The sequence below is a fragment of the Pieris rapae genome, chromosome 5 (genome assembly GCF_905147795.1).
Source record: "Pieris rapae chromosome 5, ilPieRapa1.1, whole genome shotgun sequence".
In the NCBI taxonomy this organism is placed as follows: Eukaryota; Metazoa; Arthropoda; class Insecta; order Lepidoptera; family Pieridae; genus Pieris; species Pieris rapae.
In genome coordinates this window covers 963,406-986,669 of record NC_059513.1, presented here as the reverse complement: position 1 = coordinate 986,669, position 23,264 = coordinate 963,406, and the positions used below count along the sequence as shown (strand labels likewise).

Sequence of the window (23,264 nt, the reverse complement as noted above, 5' to 3'; positions counted from 1 at the left end):
CCTGATGTGTCAGGGCTGACGAGGGATAGGTGACTGATGTTCGGATCACATGACTTCGCTGCCTCCTTCACGCTTCGTAAATACGCTATAGCTAGTCTTAGTAGGAACATTTCACATAACACTAATAGGTCACAAGTGCCGATATCGTATTAATGGTGTTTCGGCAACAGTTTTAAATTCTATTCGATATTGTTGTATGATTAGTAAGTAGGGCGTGAATTGCTTCAGATTTATAGTTGCCTGGTAGATGAAAACAACTTAACACTACCTTTGGGCTTCAATAGTCATTCTCATTCTGATTATCTTCTCTTTATTTGGTCCATTTCTGGACATCATCCATTTTCCTTCAGTACGCACTACAATGGCCTCTGTATATCCAGCCAACCGGTCGGCCGCGCGCTCTTTTGTTCTGCAAGACTTTAGCAAGATACCTGCAGGTCCATAGTTATATTTCAGTCAATGTACATTAATAATATCATAATATATATATATAATTCTCTCCCTTCTAAACATCTGGGCAGGTGATCCCGAGTACCAGCCCTTCCACTTGACCGTATTGAACGAAGTCACGAATCATCGACCAGTCGAGTTCCAAGCGGCTTGATTGGTCGTTGCGTAGAGATGCATCGTCTGTCGCATTTCCAAGAAGTAATTTGAATTACCTGCAGCTGTTTCATCCTCGGACGTCAAGGCAGAATGCGAAATACCATCCGTATCACCTTGACGTCCGTCGTTCCACAACTGAGCGTTTAATGTTGCCGCACCCAGCTGCCTTCTGCAGTTTTAAAGAACCTTATCGACTTACGCCCGAATCCAATAATTAATCCACAACCTGGGATTGAAAACAATCTGAGATCAGACCGTGACAGTCGATCGATCTCCTATCTAATATCAATCCGTCGATTGGTTATTTGCACACTTTTATCAATATTAAGATCTCAATCTCAGATGGTCAAAAATGGATTGAGGTTAATGGGTTTCGGCGTTAGGGGTTTTCAAGATAAGTAGCTGTTCCTAAAAGGCCGCCAACGTTCTTGCGAGCCTTCTGACGCACGTTACATAAATATAGTATATAGACGTTATTAAACTTTTCGTCGTTCTTATAATATGTATAAAAGTGTCTGCCTAAAGGAGTGGTCTGAGATTATAACCAAAAGAACTGAAGTATTTATCTTTACAAACAATATTAAGGATAACGACACAGGAATTACTGTTTTGAATTAAAAACTCCGCAGCTTACAACATCGCCTACAGATTACAATTTACGGAATTTAATACACAGATACTAAGCGTTGATAAATACGCAAATGTCAAAGGCGTTTCCCCTTCCAAGCAAATTGTTATATACGATATTATGGAGGGGGCAATCGTTGTCAGTCTTGCGAGTTTCTCTCCACATCCGTTTGCGGGAACAACATTTTTTATAATCTTACAACTTTTGTGTAACAGAAATAAATGTTCATTCAATGTCTCTAAAATAACGAGTATATGGCTATTTATATATTTAATGAGATTGTAGAAATATAAATGTATTTGAAATAAAAGGCTTTTATTATTTATTAAAGTACAACAGCCTTTTAAATTGTCGATATTTTGGGTTGAAAGCCGGTTTTCTCACGATGGTTTCACCGTTCGAGCGAATATATGCACACGTAGAAAGAAAGTCCATTGGTGCACAGCCGGGGACCGAAACTGCAACCTTAGGGATGTGAGTTGCAGGTTGAAGCGACTAGGCAAGCACTGATATTATATATCTGAACATTACTTTCACAAAAAATATATTTACGTACAAATTTTAGTTTTATACTAATAAGTTCATATTTAATACATATTTTCTTAACAACGCTTTTTTAAGCAGTTAAAAAATTGCGGAAGAGATTTTGTAAGAATCTCCAACACTCCTTTTAATCTATTTGGTTTTGCAATATGCTTGTTCATGAAGGAACTAATGATACGTTATTTAGAGAACTGCCACACATATATAAAAACGAAATACACACACATAAACACTTTAATCAAAATGGGCCGCACTCTGCTTTAAGTTTCTGTCATAAGCATGAAACAAAACAAAATAACAATTTTAAATATGTATATATAATTAATCAAATGAGGGTTCTGGAGAGCGTACTAATTCTTAATAGGCCGCCAGTGCACTTGTGAGCCTTCTGGCAGTGTGAGAAGTGTGTACATAAAATGTCATAAATCAATTATATACCGTATTTGCAATATTTTTAACCTTCAAAGTAATACTAAAATATAAATAAATAGAAAAATAAATCAAATTTAAAAGTTTTGTTCCCTGTGACAGTGTAATCTGAGCAAGGAACCTCAATAGCAATAATTGTGTTGAATAAGCTAAATACCGTTTATAGTGGATTCAAAATAAACATTGGGTAACTCATTCTGTCGAATGCAAAAAGTAGATCAGTATTGCAATGATTTTTTTTAATTTATACAAGGCTCGTAAGAACGTTGGCGGCCTTTTAAGAATCGGAAGGTACTCTTTTCTTTCTAAACTAACCTAACTCGAATTGGCTCGGAAATTCTTCAGTGAGTACCTACATCTTTTTATTTCTACCTCTCAAGGCGATAGAAACAACATTGAATCAAAAATCGTCAGGATATTAGGAACAAAAGGCGTGGCGTTGTAGCATCATTTATTTATTTTATCTAAGTTACCAATCCTCCGATACTATATAAAAATCCCACATATTATAACTAGTCGTTAGTGCCAGCCCTACGAAGGCCCAGGGCCGGGCGGGGATCGAAAGCGCGCGCCGGGACAGCCGGCTGATTAATGCGCGGCAAACCGGCCTAGGGATGTACCATTTGTTTATGGTTATCGATATTGTTATACTGGCAATTCAGTTGGCAGGCATTTTTAAGTCTTCACTGAGACATTAAAGGACATTAGCCTACTTTAAGATTAATAAGTCTTCACTAAAAAGAATAAAAAAAGGAATGTCCACTATTTACATTATTAAGGAGAAGACACTCTGTTCTTATTACACTAACAGTGGTAACTGTTTAGCGCATAAGACTAACGTGCACTAACACTAATTCAAATGTTTTTGTCCTTATCTTATCACTAGGCCTGTAGAGTTAAGAGAATAGCCTTGACTTTCATATAATAACAATAATAAATAAGTATAATATTTATAACCAATATTCACACGTTCACGTTTCACGTTTCTCACATCAACACCAACTCAAAAACCCCGTTTTGTATCGCGCAGCCCGGACATACAACGACCACTAAAGCTTCAACTTATTTAAGCTATCGTTGTATATGCTTAAAGTAGTATTAAGAATATCCATTGCAAATAATCACCAGCATCTTATTCACACCCCACATACACACCCTCATGTACGTTAGAAGTAAGGGTTCACTTACGCACTATCACACATCACAACCGAATACGTTATCACTTAGTTAATATTTTAAATAATTTCTGTTGATTTTATCCTTTCGCAAATGTTTGAAACTTTTTGTATATTGTGAATTCCATCGTTGGCTACATATTTAGTATACTTTTTTTCTTATTTTAATTATTTATATTAGGTGTAGGATTACGAAATAAAAATAAATTCGTATTAAGCTTGTTTTAAAACCAATTTATCATCGCTCCTTTTGTAACAATTTATATCGTTCAAGTTTGCGCAGAGCTTTAATGTCACACCAGTTACAAAAATTAAGTATAATTTATCGATATCGATATTTTATTGTCAATCCCTATCAACGGGTGGGAGATTGCAGTGATGAGGCGACATGACGCGGCGCTCGCTCGGCTGACTCATTATCGGCGCGCTCACCCAGAAACGTCGATATTGTGTTAAACACATCACTATTATATATTATACGTATATTTCTTATTTTGGAATCATTTAGATCCTTTGTCGTTAAATAATAAACGCAAAAACTAGGGAAAGGTTTCACCAAGAGATGGCGTGAAATTAAAATGTTTTTATTGTTGAATCATTACCATCCTGGTGAGCCTACGCCTCCTAGAGTACACTTCGCCATCGCAATATAACCAGTGCTTCCTGCATCCAACCAATCTGAAATGTTTCCAGGTATTTCACAACTCCATCACACCAACACAATTATTAATTGAACGATGTTGATAGTTTAAATTATGGCGAATACGCCATACACCCTTATCGCAAACAGAACCAAAGATTCTTCGAAAATTTTCCGCTCCTTAATAAGGAGAGAAATCTCGTCTTTATTCAGAAATTTCGTCAGGTTTTCAGAAACATAAATGGTCGGAGCAGAGTTTTGTATTATTGTTGATAAGATTCCAAAAATCTTGCCAAAATACACGAAATCCCCGCAGAAGTCTCTGGAAGGTACAAACAGTTTATTTTTAGGTTAAATTGTTAAGATTCAGTTTTCAAGTACTTCAATTATTTCTGCTCTCTCCTACATTCAACGACCTCATCAGGGGCTTTACGTAGAGGACGACGCCACAATAATCAAAAAGGTTTCTGGAGCCCATGAACTGAGGTATATCACTTAAATGCCGAGGCTAATCAACTTCTTGACACCACAGCTCTAGTATAAAAAGACAAAACCGTTTAAATTAGTGAATCAGTATTAGAATGCGTTAGTCTTAAATGCTTGAATAAGTGGTTATTAAAAGAACAAGAGTATCTTTTCCATAAGACTGTAAGAACTGTTATTGAAAACTTTCCTTTCTTAAATGTCCTTTTTGTAAATTAGGTTACGTTCACTTTAAATTAGTCTTAAGTTAGGCTAGTCTCAGTAAAGACATACATTAGTATAAAAAATATATAAATAGTATGTATTTTTAACATTATTAGTGATTAGGATTCAAAGTTACTGTTTCAAATAGTCTCCCAAATGCGCCAAATTATTAAAATACATTGTACAAGTTTAAATTTATTTAATTCAATCACAATTATAGAATACAAAGTCTAATTACAACTCTGAATAATATTTTGAAAATGTTGACAGCTTAAACGCACCCTATCATTGTGAAATGAGATCCGCGACTTAACGGGAATTTGAAGATATTTCGTACATTTTATTTTTATTTGCGTCGGGTTCGCGGGCTCGCTAATTGGGGGAGCTAGTGATGTTATCTTCACATTTGGCACAACTGTTCAATGTGACATTGCGCTGACAGATGACAGCTGACAGTTTATTGGTGTTATATTCGTAATTTAATATAACTTGTTTAATTTTTTTTTTGTATTTACTAGAACTAAATATACCTACGGCTCGTTTATGTGATGTTTAATGCTCCAGTGAATGTATCGCTCTTACAACTCAATTGCTGACATACAAACATCCAGTTTGTACATTTTTATCAAAATAAATTTAAATGTTTTGTCTCTGTGGCAATGTAGCTTTAACACTGACAGCATATCTTCGCTGTATTGCGATACTTATTCGTTGAAAATATTGAAAAATAATATATTTATAGACATATTCATTCATGAAATATTGGTATATTTACAACCTTTTGAATATAAGTACATACAACAATCCTCCTGCTTCCTCTAATTTTGGTGTCCTAATGAGGTGTAACTTTCCATTTAGTTATAGTTTTTTACTGTTTGGTTGTCAAATTTTCTTATATCTTTTGAGCATATGTTGTTTAAGACTCATAAATAAATACATTTTGAGGTGTCAGGCGCTGATTAACTTGTCTATAAAGAAATCATGACAGAAATGTATGATCCCATCTGTGTACTGGATTTGGCCTTTTTAAGGCTATAAATATCGATACAGTGAAAAAGAATCGATACAGTGTGGACAACACTAAAAATGCGTGCGAGGACGTAATTGCCGCGGCCATTAGGTTTCGAACTCCGCCCAGGGCACGCCTACGCTGCCCGGGGCACGGTCATTAACGCCCAGGGCATAATCACGCCCTGGATACTCCCCGTCAAAAGATCTCTAAACTGTCTTATACCCGCTTAGAGCCTGCTTATTTGGTAGTTCAAATAATAAAATGATTCATATCTTAAAACTATTACATTCCGAAACGTAGTGATTTTGGTTGTAAAATTTCAATTTTGTGACCATATATTAAAAAATGTAGTCCTATAAATTTTTTGACTAGGGGTCAATCTGTTAGGACACTTCTTTGATGTTGAGTGCACAGTGCACGGCCACACAGCCCGCAAGCAATCTATTAAAAGTCATATTTAATAAAAGTAGAGAGGCAAGGAGTAGAAAGCCAGATAATTAAAAAAAAAAAATTCCAATTTTGTATTTTTATTATTTTACTGCCATGTTTTACTAGTACTAGTTAATCTAATCTAAATATAAAGTGGACACATGAATGCGACTAGAGCTTCCCTCTAGAGTCAAGTAGCAAAACTACAATACTAGTTTTCACGCCAATAGATGGCGCTAATCACAGTAACGTCATGACACGAATTAATGGACAATCCTTTTGTTACAGAATGCGCCAAATCAAGAGCCTGTCTACAGAAAAGTAGCAATTGTTGAAAATTTCTTCGATATAATCTACACAGTTCATGTGGAACTTGAAGGTAGACCGGGAAAACATGCGGGACAAAAACGAACATATCGAACTGTAAGCCATCCTTCTAATGTTTTATACCTTCTATTTTTATACGGATATAACATTTTTAATAATGTTAGAAAAATGATTGATACTGTCCACTTCCTTGACAAAACTTCTAGCGTTGTGTCGAGGAAGTAGTAGTTATGCTTAATAACATACTTTGGCATTTAAACAGCTTTGCAATTGGTTATGGCGGTTATTATCATGTTATCGAAAATTAGCGTTAAAATACATTTTGCTGTAACGCGCCATCTAGTGCATGATTTAAAAACCACAGTCGTGGCTCTCGAAATTAGTCTTATGTTGTAGGTCTGTATACTGAAAGTACAATGACTGTTCATAGATGGCAGCATTAACATTTAAAAAAATTCTCTTTTAGATAACGGAAACATACGCATTCCTTCCCCGGGAAGCTGTCACCAGATTCCTAACAGGCTGCGCTGAATGTGCTCGACGGCCGCGAAGTGCGTCTCCACCTCCCCTACCAACGCCTTCACCATCTCCGACCCGACATCCCCCTTACCTTCCATTCCTCCCCCACTGCCCTCCCGATTACGCGAGAAACTGGGAATCCGAAATTGATGCCGCACAAAACTATTCCTTCGAGCCGAAATATGACTATACAGATCTCCAACCATTGAAAAAAGTTGACAGTCCTCGTCCTACAGACGCAGAGGATGAACCAACATATATTGAGCTAACTCCAAAGAAAGCCGATTACTCCTCTATGATATTTCAAAGAAGTCCCTCAATAGAGCCTTTAGAATCAGAACCTATACCCGCCGTTGACATTGAAAAAGATGACAGCTTGATAGACGTCGAAGACGTTAGAGCTGACAGTCCCCTACAAAAAGAGGAAGAGAGTGAGAGAGAGGAAGTTAAGAAGTACAATCCGTTAGACGTAGCTAATTTGACATCTAAAGATCCGCCTAAATCGTCTCCGCCGAGGAAGAAACTTTTGCCATCTACTTCAGACTTTGGCAGAGTTCCAAAGCCGTGGAGGCCTGGAGGCTTGTATTATAGCGACGACGTAGACTTTAGTGTGCCGATTACGACAGCATATTTGAAGCATATGAAGAATGTTGCTTATCAAGAGCGCTTGGATGGTGAAAATAAGGTAAGATTTTTATATTATTTATTTAAAATCTTCAATAACTGTCATATTTTATACTCAAGAACGCTGCTAAGCTAAGGTTTTTTAAACCTAATGCCCGATTAAATTTACGAAGTAGAACTGTTTAAGTTGCGATTTGGCGGACTTATTAAAATAAAATCCATTTTCAATAAATTATAGATTTAGTCATTTAACCAATTCCATAAAGGTTTATAATTTATATATTGAAACGGTATGACTGTATTAGCTATATTATCCAGTTGTTTATAAGTAAATAATATTATGTCGTATACACCAATGTCTTTACTTTATCAGCAATTAATCCACATAATTGATCTAAGCGTGAAATCAATACAACTTTTTGGTACTTTTTTAACAATAGGTAAAACAAATTTGGCTAAAATATTTTACCTAATAAGCAAAATTTGGTTGGGGCTACTGATCATGAAATTGTTTACGGTTAACCGCATAATATTTTTCTCTCCAAGCTCGCCAAATTTTGTGTACAAAGTTGTATCATGCCACAAGCACGCCTTTGATAAACTCTGATAAAGTAATGTTTAATTTTAGTGCGCAGATACATAACGTTTCGGATGAAGTACCAGCAATTATTATCAATTGTTGTATTTCAAACTTAAAAAACAAATATAAACTAAACTACAATTTAAAGTATTCCTTCGTCTTATTCTTGCAAATTGTGTTTACGTCGTGATGAAAAGAGAGCATCAAGTTTAAACATTGCAATCGCAATTTTTATGAATTAAACTCCAAAGTATACGGCCAGGGAAACAACTCTAAAGAATGTGAATAAGAAATATGTTTTGTTTCATATTGTAATTATACGTCACGATTAGTTAGGCACTAGGAACAGTGGCTAACGGCGTGATTAAGTCTCAGATTTCCGTTCGAATATCGACTGTTCCAATGAATTTACTCCATCCTTCCCGTCCTTACCGTCTCGACGTACTGTGTAATACGTCAAGACGGAATTGGCTTGTATTAGACCCGACAATGTCTAACAGCCACAGGATCACCTGTGATACAAAACAGATATCTGAGGATTTCACACAGTTTTATAACGCCTGGACTATCATTGTGTTACTTGTAAGGTACATTTGTACAGAAAGTTTTGATATAAAATATTATCCTATTAATAGTTATTTGCGTAAAACCTTAACTCTATATATATAAAATTCTCGTGTCACAATGTTAGTTTCCATACTCCTCCGATACTGCTCGACCGTTTCTTATGAAATTTATTAGTGTCCAGCCCAATAATTTAATTTTTTTTTAGACAATTTTTTTCATATCATACCCAAAACAGATAGGGTCGTATGTCGACGTATTCTTTGAATTGCCTTATATAATACAATACACTTACCTAATGAATACATTATCTTGTAAAGACAACGGGTGAATTCATAATATACTCTCGAACTTGCGTTGTACTTCAAGTGATTTGCCGAGAGCACGGTATTAGATTTTTTATAAAACGTGTCTTAAAGTTTTAAACTGAAATACTACTTGAACTTCTGCAAAAGAAGCAGCATTTGCCTGTTTCCCTTTGTCCACTACTAGGCTTTCGCTATATAATTATAAGGCAGTACAGTACTTCGTTACCGAAAACCTTGTAGAGCTTTTAGCTAGACGTCACTTATTAAATTTTAACCTTCGGATTAACTGAATTTGGATTTAGTTCACGTTTACTATCCTACGGAAGTCACTTACGCTAATACACGACTTGGAATCCCACCCTTATGTCTTGATACTATAATAGGCTCCGTAGGCGCGATGACACATTATGTTGATAGGCAGCCATCGACCGCCGGCGGGGTACACCGATTGATTCGGAATTCGAATCGCTCACACAAAGGGACGTACGGTATAATCGGGAGTCGCATCTTTTCTAACTCATTTTTCTCGCTTGAGGCGAGGCGGTGGGTGGTTGGGGGTTAGACAAGACACAAAAACGATGCCCGGCGGAAAAGTGAGCAATTCGCTTTCTGTTGGTTTTTTGCCCGGGTGATGTAGATAGTTGTTTGGAAATTATCCCTTAAGATTGGTAAATTTACGGAGAACGTAATTTTTTACTCCAAGATTTTTTAGCTGTTGGCAAACATTTAGGCGTCTCGCCTGATGTTAAGTGATACCTAAGCCCATGGACACTCAAATGGCAGAGGGCTCGCAAGTGCGTTACCGGCCCTTTAAGAATCGCTACGCTCCATTCTTGAAGATGTTAAGTCGAATTAGAATTGCAATAAAGATTACATGTGTGTAAAGGAAGTTGGACAAAGAATTTCATAATAAGTTAAATCTGAGTACTGGTCAACATTTTTAATGGCATCATCGTGTGACTCTCATCCCTGAGGCCGTAGGTTCGATCCTCGGCTGTGCACCGATGGACTTTCTATGTGCGCATTTAACAATCGCTCGAACGGTGTAGGAAATCATTGTGAGGAAACCGGGTTTCCTTATAGCCCAGGAAGTCAACGGCTTGATGCATACTGATAACCTACTTACCTATTATACAAATCATGAAACAGATACAGATGTAAAAATATTCTAGCGCCATTTTGTTTCATAATGGTCATCGGTTTTACATTAGTAGACCGTAGTAACTTGATTTTAAAAACATGTAATAAATCGCTAACGTCCTTCAAAGCCTTCATGGTCTTTACATCCGCAATATACAGAACTTGATTTATAATTAACGAAATTAATCTATTATAGCTGCCCTAGCTAGATTTTTTTAATTTGATTTAGCCTACCTTTTAATAGCTACATACCAACATATGTATGTAACATTTTGCTACGCTACCCCATAAAGACGGTTCGCTTTGCAATTAAAACCTAAAATTTTAATTTTAAAAACATTTCTTCATATAAATATATTCCAATTGGTCCAACTATCTTCTAGTTTTGCACTTAGCAACATATTTTGATATTCATTTCTATATATGTCGAAACAATGGCGCTGGTATAAGCTACAATTGTAATTATAATGTAATAATATCGAAGTCAAATTATTTAAACTGTTCTGTGGTTTATTTGAATTGCCAATAGATCTACAAATTAACGACTTTGTCTGTACAAATTTCATATTCTTTATCATAAATTGTGCAATGGTTTTAGTATCATCTGTCATTGTCATAATAATTTAATAACATCAAAGTCAGATTAGCTCAAAACCGTTAACACGAATGTTTTATTTAATTCGTCAATGTTGCTGGATCTTTAAATTAATGTTTATAGAACTTTATTTCTCATTATAAAAAAATATTTTTTTACATGAGAAACTTAATATTAATATGTATATATATGAGGGAGATAAAAGTCGCCATTAGCCGTCTCAACTTTAGTCAACTGTGTTCACTCTAACACGCATCTTTACTGCCTTTTTGAATTTGTCAAACACATTAATTAACGTCGATAATAAATAACTTGGCAGCTGATATAAGCGACAATACATAATATATTATAATGCGACATAATTGTTCAATTGGACAAAAAATGCGTAACAAAGATATCGATATATGTATTTTGTTTGACGAAATCAACAAAGTTATGAGACAATAGTGCAATTTCATTAAACCAGTATGATAGTACGGTCATAAACGCTACATTAATCACATAAAACGGGAATATCTACAAAAGTTTCGGACCTTGTGGGGAGGGTCAGTTGGGGTGTAGAGGGTTCCTGCGACCTCCGAAAGTGCCTCCAACCCGACTTGTAAGATTGATTGGGGCTCCTTCACTCCATTGCCGACCCCCTCGTTGGGATATTCGACCCTACCTCCCTTTTTTCTCGGATACCGATACGTGGAGCTGTGTCACCTAGATGTGCCTTTTATTAAGCTATTATTTTACAAGTATTATAATAACCTGAATATGTATTCAAGTTATTGCAACTCACTCGATTACTGGATGATGGCAATGCGTCATACTCGTGGTCGTATTTGAAGTCGTGTTTGCGGTGATATTAGTTGTTTGGATTATGTATTTGCGTGTTGTTTACGCGAGAATGTGCGTGCTCTTATTTCACCAGCCCTCCTGCTGATAGAGGACAAATCTTTGCTTTTAATTTATTTTATTATTCTTTATTACTTACGATTTCATATGGAACATCGTGTAATGCAGGTTTCAGCTCCTTACAAACGTTGTGTAAAAAACATTACATTCCTTACAAAAGATAAAACTTGACGATTAAAAAGAGTGGCAGAGAGTTTATTGCCAGTGCTTCTCTTCCGTTCTACGCCCTTGATTTGAGAACTGGTAGTAAATGTAAAATTAGAAGCATTTAATGTTTATTTCTTTTTTGACGTTCATTGTGTACACTAATTAATAAATTATTTTAGGCAGAATACGAAATTCTGTCCCTGTCGAAATTCCGCAGACAGATGACACTCATATCCTTCAAGTTCTTTCCAATTCCTAAAAGTCCCTCTTATAATTCTTATTCCCTCCCTACCTTTTGTAATTCTTATTATTTTGTATTGCATAGCCATTCCACAATCCACGAGATTGGCTTTTTAGCGTTTTGTGTTATTTAAGATTAAGGTTCTATTTATTTTATAAGATAGAAAACTAGAACCTTAATAACCTTAACCTTACCCTTTTTTAAGATTGGGAATAAATAAAATAAATAAATAACGTTGCAAACAAACACCAGAGTATTGTCAGTTCCATGAGCTGTATATCTGCAACACCCATGAAGAGGGGCTGTTAATAACAGCGGACTATTTTATTCGTCGGCCGCCACTTGCGGTCCGTGCGACTGCTTTGATGTCAGAGATTAGAAGTTTGTTTAGTTTGGCCACAGTATGTTACTGTTACGTTTTTATGCTAAAAATATGGAAACGTAACGTAATAATAACGAAAGAGAAAACAAATTATAAATGTTGATGAGTCAAGATAAACATTTGACCCCTTCTGTATACGATCTTCTAAGGGCAAACCCAAAGAATTGTGAAATATCATTCTCTATTGGGATTTTGACATAAGCAAATAAGTCTTTGAATTTACAATGAATAACGAGGTAGACTATTATTTACAAAAGTATTGACACTAATAATAGTAATATATACACAAAATCGTCTTAAAGTATCAAAATACATATATACTTAGTAGATAATTTATGTATTATTCTAAATATTAATTGCAGCTAAATAACAGATTATTTTTAATAACCACTTGACTACTTTACAATTTTCGTACTTCCTTTTTCTACTTACGATCAATTGTTTTCTCGGGAATTGAAAACAGATTTTTTTTGACGTTGATATATAATATGAATTTTTAAAATGGTACTTACACACACTATTTCATGTTGACAAAGGAATAAAATTCTTCCTGTGTCCTGTGTTCTTCTTTTCAATAATACTAGGCTACTTATAAGTTCGAGGCGGTTTATTTAAGTCCCTAGGACTAAAATACTCTAAGTGACTCAAAATGAAATAATTTTATTGACTTACTGTTATTTTCTCCCTCTTCTACGCTCTATCCTATCGCCCGGTTTCTAACGCCGGAACCCAATAATGTATTGAAAATCTCAGATATAATATAATCCGAGATTGTGAATTGTCAGACCGTGAGAGTCGATCGATCTCCTATCTGCATCCCAATAACCAAAATCTACGAAGACAATCCATTTTTGGCGATATTAAAAAAAATGTAGGATAGGATATTGGCACAGTTATACTGTCATTTTCATACAAAGGTCTATTCACAGATGCCGATCCGACCTACCATGGATAGCTTGTATCGACAGATGGCTATTACAATTCGTCGATTGATCATTGGCACACTTTTTACAACATTTGCATAAATAGTCTACCTCAGATAGTCAAAAATGGATTCGGACGGAAAATTGGGTTTGCACGTATATACGTTCGTTATTTCAACGAGAGAAATATTAGTTTAGAATCCTTTGCAATGCTCTCGGATAGTTACATCACTCGATGTCAAAATCTACACATCAAAGAATCAAAAATTCAAGTAAAATATTTATAAAATAAATTTGACCTAACCTTGAATATGTATGTGTAGCGTTAATTATAAAGACTCCTATTAAAGGGATGACTTGGCCTTGAAATATAATCATATTCTATCCCTCACGATGGCGACGAGGGGTTCTAACGACCCCTCACTTGCAGGGTTGAAAATCGAATATTGCAATTCGATTATTTAGTTGTTCGAAATTGAGGTCTTAATTGACAAAAATTGTAAATTTATTAATTACGGAATTATCATGAGCTGTGCTTCTGTAGGACGCAATCAACAACAGCAGAATAAGGGTAAAATATATAAGCACAAAACAAAACAATTTAATATTTTATTACATATATGTTTACAAGATAGGAGTCCCTACATTATTAACCTCAACAAAGTACATTTAGCAGCGTCTACATTTTGAATGCTTCTATAAAAAGGCACATAAGGCTTACAGGGGTGTAAACCCTCCCCGGTACCCAAACCGTCGTTACCAGGCGAGTATAGCATACTGAGAATTTTAACAGAATTAGCGAGACCCGCCGTCAGGGCGCCGCAGTAATTCACCCACCTCCTTGCTACGTATTAGCGCCTGGTAGGACCGACTGAGGTGTCTCGCACGCAACGGGGATTAACCAACCGAAAGTAATGCGGCGGGGGGTTGTTTTTTATTACGAAATAGAGCTGAAAGTACCTCCCATATTAGTTTAAGATATCTAGTTTCCTTCAAATTCCTTAAGATTTTTGTATCCCCTAAACAAGAACAACTGAAATATAAAGATTAAAACTTAAATCCGACAATGTTAAATGCCTTTTATAATAAACCTACGTAGCTGGGTCATTAGTTAGAAAAAGCTGTTTATCATTGAAGTAAGAATCAATCAGGGCACAGTCGGGGCAAGGGAGAAAAACTATACGTAGGGTGACATATAACGGAGGGTCAAGCGTGGACATTATTCAACGACTTATAAAGGTTTTATTTAGATTTAAATACACTATGGTTGATTTGTGTCCTAATTAACAACTACACACACATTTACAATATTTAAAAATTGTACAGCATATTTTTATCCTTGACTGTCACAGCTGTAGAAAATGTTGTATTATCTGTATTTATTTCCCCGGAGTTGGTATCGACTAAAAGATGTATTTATGTATATTTTAAGTTTAAATACAAATAAAATAACTATAATCCGTAAAAAATTGCCACTTTTACGACATATTAAAAAATAATAATATTGTAATTAAATAAAGAATGTCAGTTATAGAACAGTTTTTAAGCGTATATGTATATGTGATAAAACTCTGTACCGTATCCCAGTTATTGTAAGATGGGACTATTACGGTCGGTCTTACCCTCGGGGGCCCTTGGTACCCAACCCCATATAATCTGCACTGACAGGGTCGCCGGCCGCGCCTTAATACAACTATACCCTTAATATGTTCCCCTGGTTAGTTGCTATGTTTTCTCGTGGAATGATGACACCCTGGTAACAATTTTTTTGATCATCAAAACTTTGTGTGTGGAATGAATTTATTAATACTGTGTTATATGGCCACGTTTTTATGTGTTAAGTGACACACAAAAGGACTAGTCAAAGCAGCCGGCCGTCGTTAAAGAATCGTTAGTGTCCCTTATATTTAAATTTTAAGAATGTTTTTTTAATTTTGAATAAATTTCTTTAAAACAGGACTTTTCCTCCGAATTAGTTTCAGTAATTACTTTCTGGATTTTATATAGGAGTTCATGTTTATTCAAACGAATAGTTATAATTCAAATAATAAGTACACATGGCAATGTAACTTCACTGCAGACTCAGTTTAATTTTTCGTGGCACAGTTAAAAACTCCGGCATAACCCGGCATTTATTCTAAATTCTACAGCTGAATTGTGGAAAACATTCTCTAGCCACATTACTCGTGTAGCTATGTAGGGCGAAACTTTTTCTAGGGCTAGAAGGGTCTACTCTGCACCCTTGGGCACGGTAAGGTTACTATTAAATAATCATTTCGGGCCCGCTCTAGCCGCACCCGCTATTTACCCGACGTAAATTAGCGCTCTTCGTGTTGCATGCGACTCTGGTACTTATGTTGTGAGATTTATTTTGTTTTTTCTTTTGTTTACATTTTTTATTATTAAAAAATATAAATTATTATCAATATAACTATTTTTATATATATATATATATTTTACATTCCACTTTGGCGCCGCTTATAATAAAGTTAGTAGTAGAGACTAGAGCAGTGATGGCTTTAGGCGTGCGAGATCGTACGTTCTGTCTCCGGCTGTGCACCAATCAATAAAAAATATCTTTATTCATTAGGTAAGCAAGTACACTATACTTACGTCAAAAAAATTAAATGAATTGTAAATTTACATTTACTACCCATAAGTCAAGGGCGTAGAGCGGGCCAGAAGAACTGGCAAAGAACTTTTCGCCACTCTTTTCAATCGCCAAGTTTTTAATACAAATTATTTGAATAAACCAATTCTTTCTCTGCGGCCTGCGCGCATTTAACACTCGGACAGCGAAGGAGAACATCGTGAGGAACCGAATTGCGTTTTCAAAAAGTCGACGGCGTGTGACAGGCACAGGGGACTGATTAGGTATATCAGACTTGACTTATTGATCACAAAGCAGAGATAAAAATCTCCAGACTTGTAGCCACTGATTTATTTTAGTTTTTTTAAATTATCAATATTAGTTTATTCAATTATTATTTCTTATATTTATTTCAATATAACTCAAGGCTTTTGGCTCGTCTGTAAAAAATATTTTAAAATCTGTCGTTCGTATTTGTTGATATGGAAAAATCTTACAATAGATTCGTTCAGTTTTAGTTCGCATTAGTCGGTTTAAACTATCATCAGACCCCCGTGACACAACTTTAATTTTCCAAATTCACCTGTCGTTTATGTAATTCGCCACCACATGTGCGCCCCCTAGCGGGATAGGGAGGCGACGGTTACGAAAGGAAAGGGTGGGCTCGGCGCAATTTTTTTCTGATTTTCACCCTCCTACCCCGATAATACCCTAATGGTCGGAAGCTTCCTTTTCGGCAGATTTTTTGCGAGCAAAGATCGAGACGCTATTTTTTACACGGACATTCTCGTTTGTCGAATGAAAAATACGGTCCAATGGCGCCCTATTCGGTACTAATAACTGAGTATCCGCTGGTCAATTCATACACCTTTGTAAGCTATGTAAGTCCGTTTTGTTCGCACAAGTAATGTTTAGGTATATGTATATAATATTTTAACAAAAAGATAAACAAAAAAAATATAGATGTCGTCATTGGTCTGATTTCAAAATAGGTATAAATTTCGTAACATTATAGTAATATATTCGGTATATTTGAAAACTGTGTGATCACAGATTACTAAATATTAAGAAGGTCAGGTTGGTTGGTATGTACTACGCGTACATGTGTACTCTATTCATTGACTAAACAGAGTCGACAAACCCGAAGCTGAGCGCTAAACAATTGCAACTAAAAAGATTACACATTTTTCTAAGCCATCCGACGTAGTGCATAAAAAACACGTGAAAAACGGAGAAAATCGGGGAAATGTATCCCCCTCAGGGATCCTTCGATGCCACCTACCAGGCGCGCAAGGGGGCACAGGAGGTCCGCTAAGATTAATACTGAGCGCCCGACCGCCCGACGCCGCAGCTTTCATTAAAAATACTGGGGACCTAGCTGCTAATAACTGCTATAGATAAGGGATACTTTTGACATTTAATTATATACATTCTTATATATTTCATATGTTGGGCCATTTGTTATCATATAGATTTCGCCATATGTATTGTCTATTTGCAGTATAGTTTTCGTTAATTGATATCGTTTTGATAGTCTAAAATAGTCTATAATAAATCTTATCACCATGTTTACCAAAAAGAGGTTACAAGTACAAGGATTAGCTTAAAAAGCCACTTTCGCACTTTTAATGTTGATTTAAAGAACGCGTAAAATATATTGCCGCCTCAAATCCCCGAAGCCCAAAGTTATTGCGTAAAATACGTCGTCACAAAAAGCGAGCTTTTTGTAGAGTTTCTTTGCTAGTTTTCTGAGGCGGTTGACGTGACAACCAAACTATAAATTCTTTTGCAGAAAAACGATGGGCAATTCACGATGTTCTATTTCAGTTAAGTAAATGAAATTTAATTGTCTGACTTATAATCATTGTCTATATTATAATCGTGTATTCGTGTATGGTGAATTCTGGCTTTTTGCTTTTTGATGAATTCTCTAAATCACGGCCAAGTAGAAGTCGGTCAATTAAATTAAGAATTTTTCCTTTTTTACGGAACGTCACGAATATGTGCAGCGTTTTTGTCGAAGAAAAGGGAGAGAGCGATTGAGAGAGAGTAAGAAAGGGAGATCGAGAAAAAAATACACGCTTTTAGTTGATGTATTCGTTTAGTATATTAAAAGTTTAGATTGCAATTCTGTCACATAAAGTATTGTGCAGTAAACGCAGATTTTATTTATTTACATACACGTACATACACAACTTATATTATATTATTAGGTACAGTGTGTAAACGGATCATTTATTGGGGCTCTTATCTTAATAATAACTAATTTACAAAGAAGTTTCACTTCTGACATGTGCACTAACGTTTTTCAATTAAATAAATAGTATCTACCTCATAACGAGTGTGAACCCTTGCGAAAATCCCAGCTTGAATATTTCGGGGCGTCTTTCCACTGTGGTCCAATATGTTCCTACTCTTCTGCAATGATGTTTTGTGGACCAGGTTGCACTGATCTTACTCACCTCTAAACATCTCAGACACTTTCCATTGTATCGTCAGGACTTTGAACTGGCCAATCTAAATTACAGATTCACACTTCTTGCCAGTGTACTCCTCGTCGCCAGAAGGCATTTCGTCCATAAAAATATAATCTTCCTTAAGAGCAGAAGTTTTATTTGATACCTACAATCCATTTGTGTGGCCCTAGTACATTTAAATTGTCCACTCAGATGTTTTAATTAATTCCAAGATCCGATTGATAATGAGGATAATAATTTAAGACAATTAAAATAAACAAAAAAATGATTAATTCGTAATAAAACCATGTGTACATTCTAGAACATTTCATTCCACGTGTCCAACTAAGGCTTGGAACATTAAATCAGATTCCATTCGAGTGCGCATTTTGTGTTAGTTTTAATACATAATACTGAATGTATTTCTTACTTAAAAAACAGGAAATATGACGTCCACACACTCACACTGGTATAAAAGCAAACAGTAAAGACTAAAATAATAGTAATATTACCTAAACTGACCATGCATTACCCAAACAAAGATTTTATTAATCTGGCAATCATATTTGGTTGTTGGCCCGATGTGGCCATGGATAATTTTAGATAAATATGGTAGCTTTTCCTTTTTTTTTCTATTGTTCGGAACAACTGGTTTCTGGTATTTTCTTAATCAAAATAGCCGTTTCTTAATTAATTACAGAGGCAAATTGATTACTTTCGTCGGGTAAGGAATAAAAAGCGGTGTACGGCGGGCGGGTGGGGGCCGCCTTGCGAGTGGGTAATGTGAAAGCAGACACACGAACCCTGCTCTATGTACTCATTGCAAATACATCGAGAATCAATTGGTTAGCACTTAAAAAACTTAATTTTCATTAATAAATACACAAACTTATTTAACGCGTAGAATTACGTAAAGAGCTTATTACACCACGCGATATTCAGACAGTCTTACTAAGATTTAGCCTAATGTAATAAGAGTTAGCCAGTTAGCCTGTCTAATTAGACCGACCGAATGGGTTCGGCGGTGCTTACTGGCTTACTTGCTGAATATCGTGAAGTGTAATAAGACTTAGCACGCTAAATCATTCACTATTCAGTCAGCGCGCGGCAGTCGCAGAGCAAAGACGTTTGTACATGTTTGTTTTCTGTGGCCGCGTGCACCATGGCGTGTTCGCAAGAAAAAAAAGTACTTTGGAATGTTTTTTATTTGTTATAGATAAAGTTAGCCAACGCTCGACACACTGATACATTGGTAAAAACAAACTAGAATCTTAAATTTAGAAAGAAGGTTCGGACAATCAATCCTGTTATAGAATATCTTAGCTGCAAACGATGTGTCAATAAATTTAAATAAATTTTCTGCGATTCTCTAATGACAACATACTAAAGTATGCCAGCCTGGTTCTGTTCTTGATTTGTACCGAGACATGCCATTTTTATTGCCATATTGAATGTATGGAGTATCTATTAAATTACATATAATAATATAAATTACTAATATAACATTTTAAAAGTCATTCAAACTCGGCAGCTCCTACTCTAAGGTAGTTTCTTAAGTCACATGGCGACATCCGTCACCGACTACGTACGCTTTGCAAATGAGTAAAAATGAGTTAGCATGCGGTATTAAGTCTAGTGTAATAGCGAGCTTGCTAATTAGATTTTAAGACAGTCTTACTAAGTCAGTCTGAATATCGCATAGTGTAATAAGCCTCTAAGGCGATGTTGAATGTAACACATAACAATGCTGGAGTTTTAAAATCAAAATGGCGGGTATTTAAATGTGATTTTTAAACATCTCATAATGTTTAAACAGAATGATGCACATTTTCTATTTTTTTTAAATATTCGAAAGAAGGTTGGTAAACTTTCGTTACATAATTAATGCTTGTACGCTCCCTAATAAATAGGTCAGTCAGTAGTAAAGTAAATTATAAAAAAAAAATGGAAAAACATTTAATTCGTTTAACCTATAGAAAAATGCGATTTTACCTTTTTTGCTGTTAGTACTGTTAGACGGCCGGCGGTGCCCGGCGTATAGCAGTTATTATTTACCGGCTTTATCATTTCGAAAATTTCATATTCCCTGTACTTGGACGCTTGAGGTTTAAAAGCGTGGGGGGTACTTTTTGCCTCTCGCACGACCAGGGGGTCAGAGGGTGTTAGCTGCTAAGAAATAATAAACCGCACTTGCTTAGAATTGCCGCATGTCGCTACGTTATGCCGCCTTAGTACTTATCATTTATACATTTTATTTTTCCACATGGAATTTTCCGGCAAAGTTACTTTTCCATACAGTTTCGGTAGCTTCAGCTATGATTTGAAAAGAACCTGAAAATCTACAGATCCGCATATATATGATATACGGGTTTTGTATGCAACAAACAAAAAGTAGATTTCTTAAACAGAATATATATTTAATTCATTAAAGTATTTATGTCTAGCATTTTCTCCACCTTATTTGTTAATTGATCCCGATCACTAAAAAAACCTCAGACTTAATTTGTAATGGATCCGCATCATAATAGCCCAAATCTTCGTTATTGTTTATCTCCGGTTTCCAATAGATTCTGCAGATCGGAATGTTCAGAACCAAGAACGCACTCTGTGTACCAAATTGCCGCCATCACATATTCATACTCAAAGAAAAAAAAACGGCAAAATGAAATGAATCATGGTTTTCTAAAAACAAATGTATAAAAAATTGAATTTGGAATTCCTAACCAAAGAGGAGATACTTCAGGTCAAAGTGGCCAGTACGTAAAAACGTCAATTTTTTAATGTGACGTTGTTTTTATATAACAAATACACACTATTATCGTTTTCAGTTGGATTTAACAAATACATTCATATATGACCCATTTGTTCGCAATGCCAGCAAGTTTTCCTGTACCTATCGTTATCTAGTTAGGGTCGACGAGGGTCCACCCGTCTACATTTCGCGTGCGGAGCCTGTATTCGTAACTATCTTAGGGCCCGGTTCGAAAGCGTGCGAATGCATTGCGATGGTTGATATCGCTTTCAGTTTCCCGAGTCAGATATATCGTATCCTATATTCGTATCTTAATTTCTATGTATATGGAACCTAGAAATGTTCCTCCCAATTAATATAGCTGTCGATCTGACATATACCTTATTGTCGACAATGGAAGTGAGGGATTGTTCGGTACTAGATCCAATTAGGGCGCTTATGATCTTAGTAAGGTTTTTCTTATATTTTTCCTTCATAATTATTTCTTGGGTGTAAGTGTTGAAAGATACTGCCAGATAGGATTTTAAGATTGTGTACCGAACGCGAACTCTCTAAGATATTATGAGCTATATCTTAGTCAATATTATAGTAATTTTCATTCGTAAGAGAGAGATTTAAAAAATATAGAAATCCTAGGTATACCAGGGTAGTGTAACACATAGTTAATAGTTACCAGGCTACCATATACAGTTAGGAGGCAGCAAACTTCTTTGTTTACGGCGGGTGGTTCCGGCCTAGGTACTTGCCCCGAGGGTCGGAGGGACCCATATTGAACATTTTGTATAAGTGTGGGCTTAGATCCCAAGGCAAATCCTTTTCAGACCCTTGGAAGGGACCGCTCTGAATTTGCGGATTTTTAAGGTAAAATATATTATGTTGGGTAGTTTATTGTTACATTTTTAATAGGTGCTATGGAAAATCTTATGGAATTATTAACACGTTATACAATAATCTCTATAATACTTATTCAATCCTAGTAACTGTTTGTAGTAATATTATGTAATTTGCATGTCTATTATAATATATAATATATAAAAATAAATTATCATAATACAATCCCATATATACCATAAAAATAATATATATTTTTTATAAGTAAAGTATTATATTTTTTTATGTAAACCTATTTGTTACTGTTATATAATAATTCGTAATAATATAATATAATTACAAGTGCTTTTGATAACAATTTACATCCCCAAAGTCGCCCAAAAGTACTCCTAAGTAAACAAAGATAGGGATTAGGGCCAGATTTGACCTCAAACCCTGAACAGGATATAATAACATACAATTTTGAACTTTAAACTTAGCTGTTGGCGCGGCTTCGTCCTTTATTTTAAGATGACAACTTTGATTAGATAACGAAAGAATGAATTTATAAATTAAGTAATGTAACTTTACAATTATTAGAAGTGTGTGCAAAATCTAAAATGGAGGCAAATTAATTAGGTAGTATCATTTATTGATATTAAATGCCTACCAAATTAAATATTTTATGCTTAAATGCTGCGTGTAAAAGCTAATTAATGATTGACCAATTCAGAACAAAATAACAGAAATCTCTAAATTTATTGGTTTGGTTTCATATATGTCTAGAAAAAGTTATAACAACATTAATGTAGGTTCTTTTGACAGCTCTCCGGCCGTCGTTAGTGGCACTGGGCTGTATCTTCTCATAATCTGTGATAGTGGTGTGCTTATTTCATCGATATATCACGCACTTAAAAAAATATTTTGTGTAAGAATAACCATCGAGAATGATCAATATTAATTTGATTTTTATAGCAAACATTTATTTATTTTTAATAAGGTATAAAATGTAATTATATTTAGTAATTAAGTTTTAGCTACCATTTAAAGAATTTGTATTATTTGGAAGATTACAGACACAAAAACTAAATTTGAAACTTTTAACTACCTATAATAATAATAAGCAATTCATAATATGTATTTTGAATCGACAAGTTTTGTTGAAACATTACAGATTAGATTACTCTAATCTACAATGTTTCATAATCAGACGAATCTCGTCCCAATTTAAGAAACATTTCACTGAGTCGTTTCTTA

The 23,264-nt window shown here is 35.3% G+C and overlaps 1 protein-coding gene across 4 annotated transcripts in view; it reads left to right on the top strand.

The window, feature by feature from the left end:
- LOC110996789 (nucleolar protein 4) overlaps window positions 1–23,264 on the top strand; it is a 105,099-nt gene that overhangs the window by 31,119 nt on the left and 50,716 nt on the right. For all 4 annotated transcript variants that reach the window (XM_045628413.1, XM_045628412.1, XM_022264624.2 and 1 more), the window contains exons 2-3: window positions 6,438–6,572; window positions 6,943–7,680. In XM_045628413.1, the coding sequence (XP_045484369.1) occupies window positions 6,438–6,572; window positions 6,943–7,680 (873 nt within the window). The remainder of the gene's footprint in view (window positions 1–6,437; window positions 6,573–6,942; window positions 7,681–23,264) is intronic.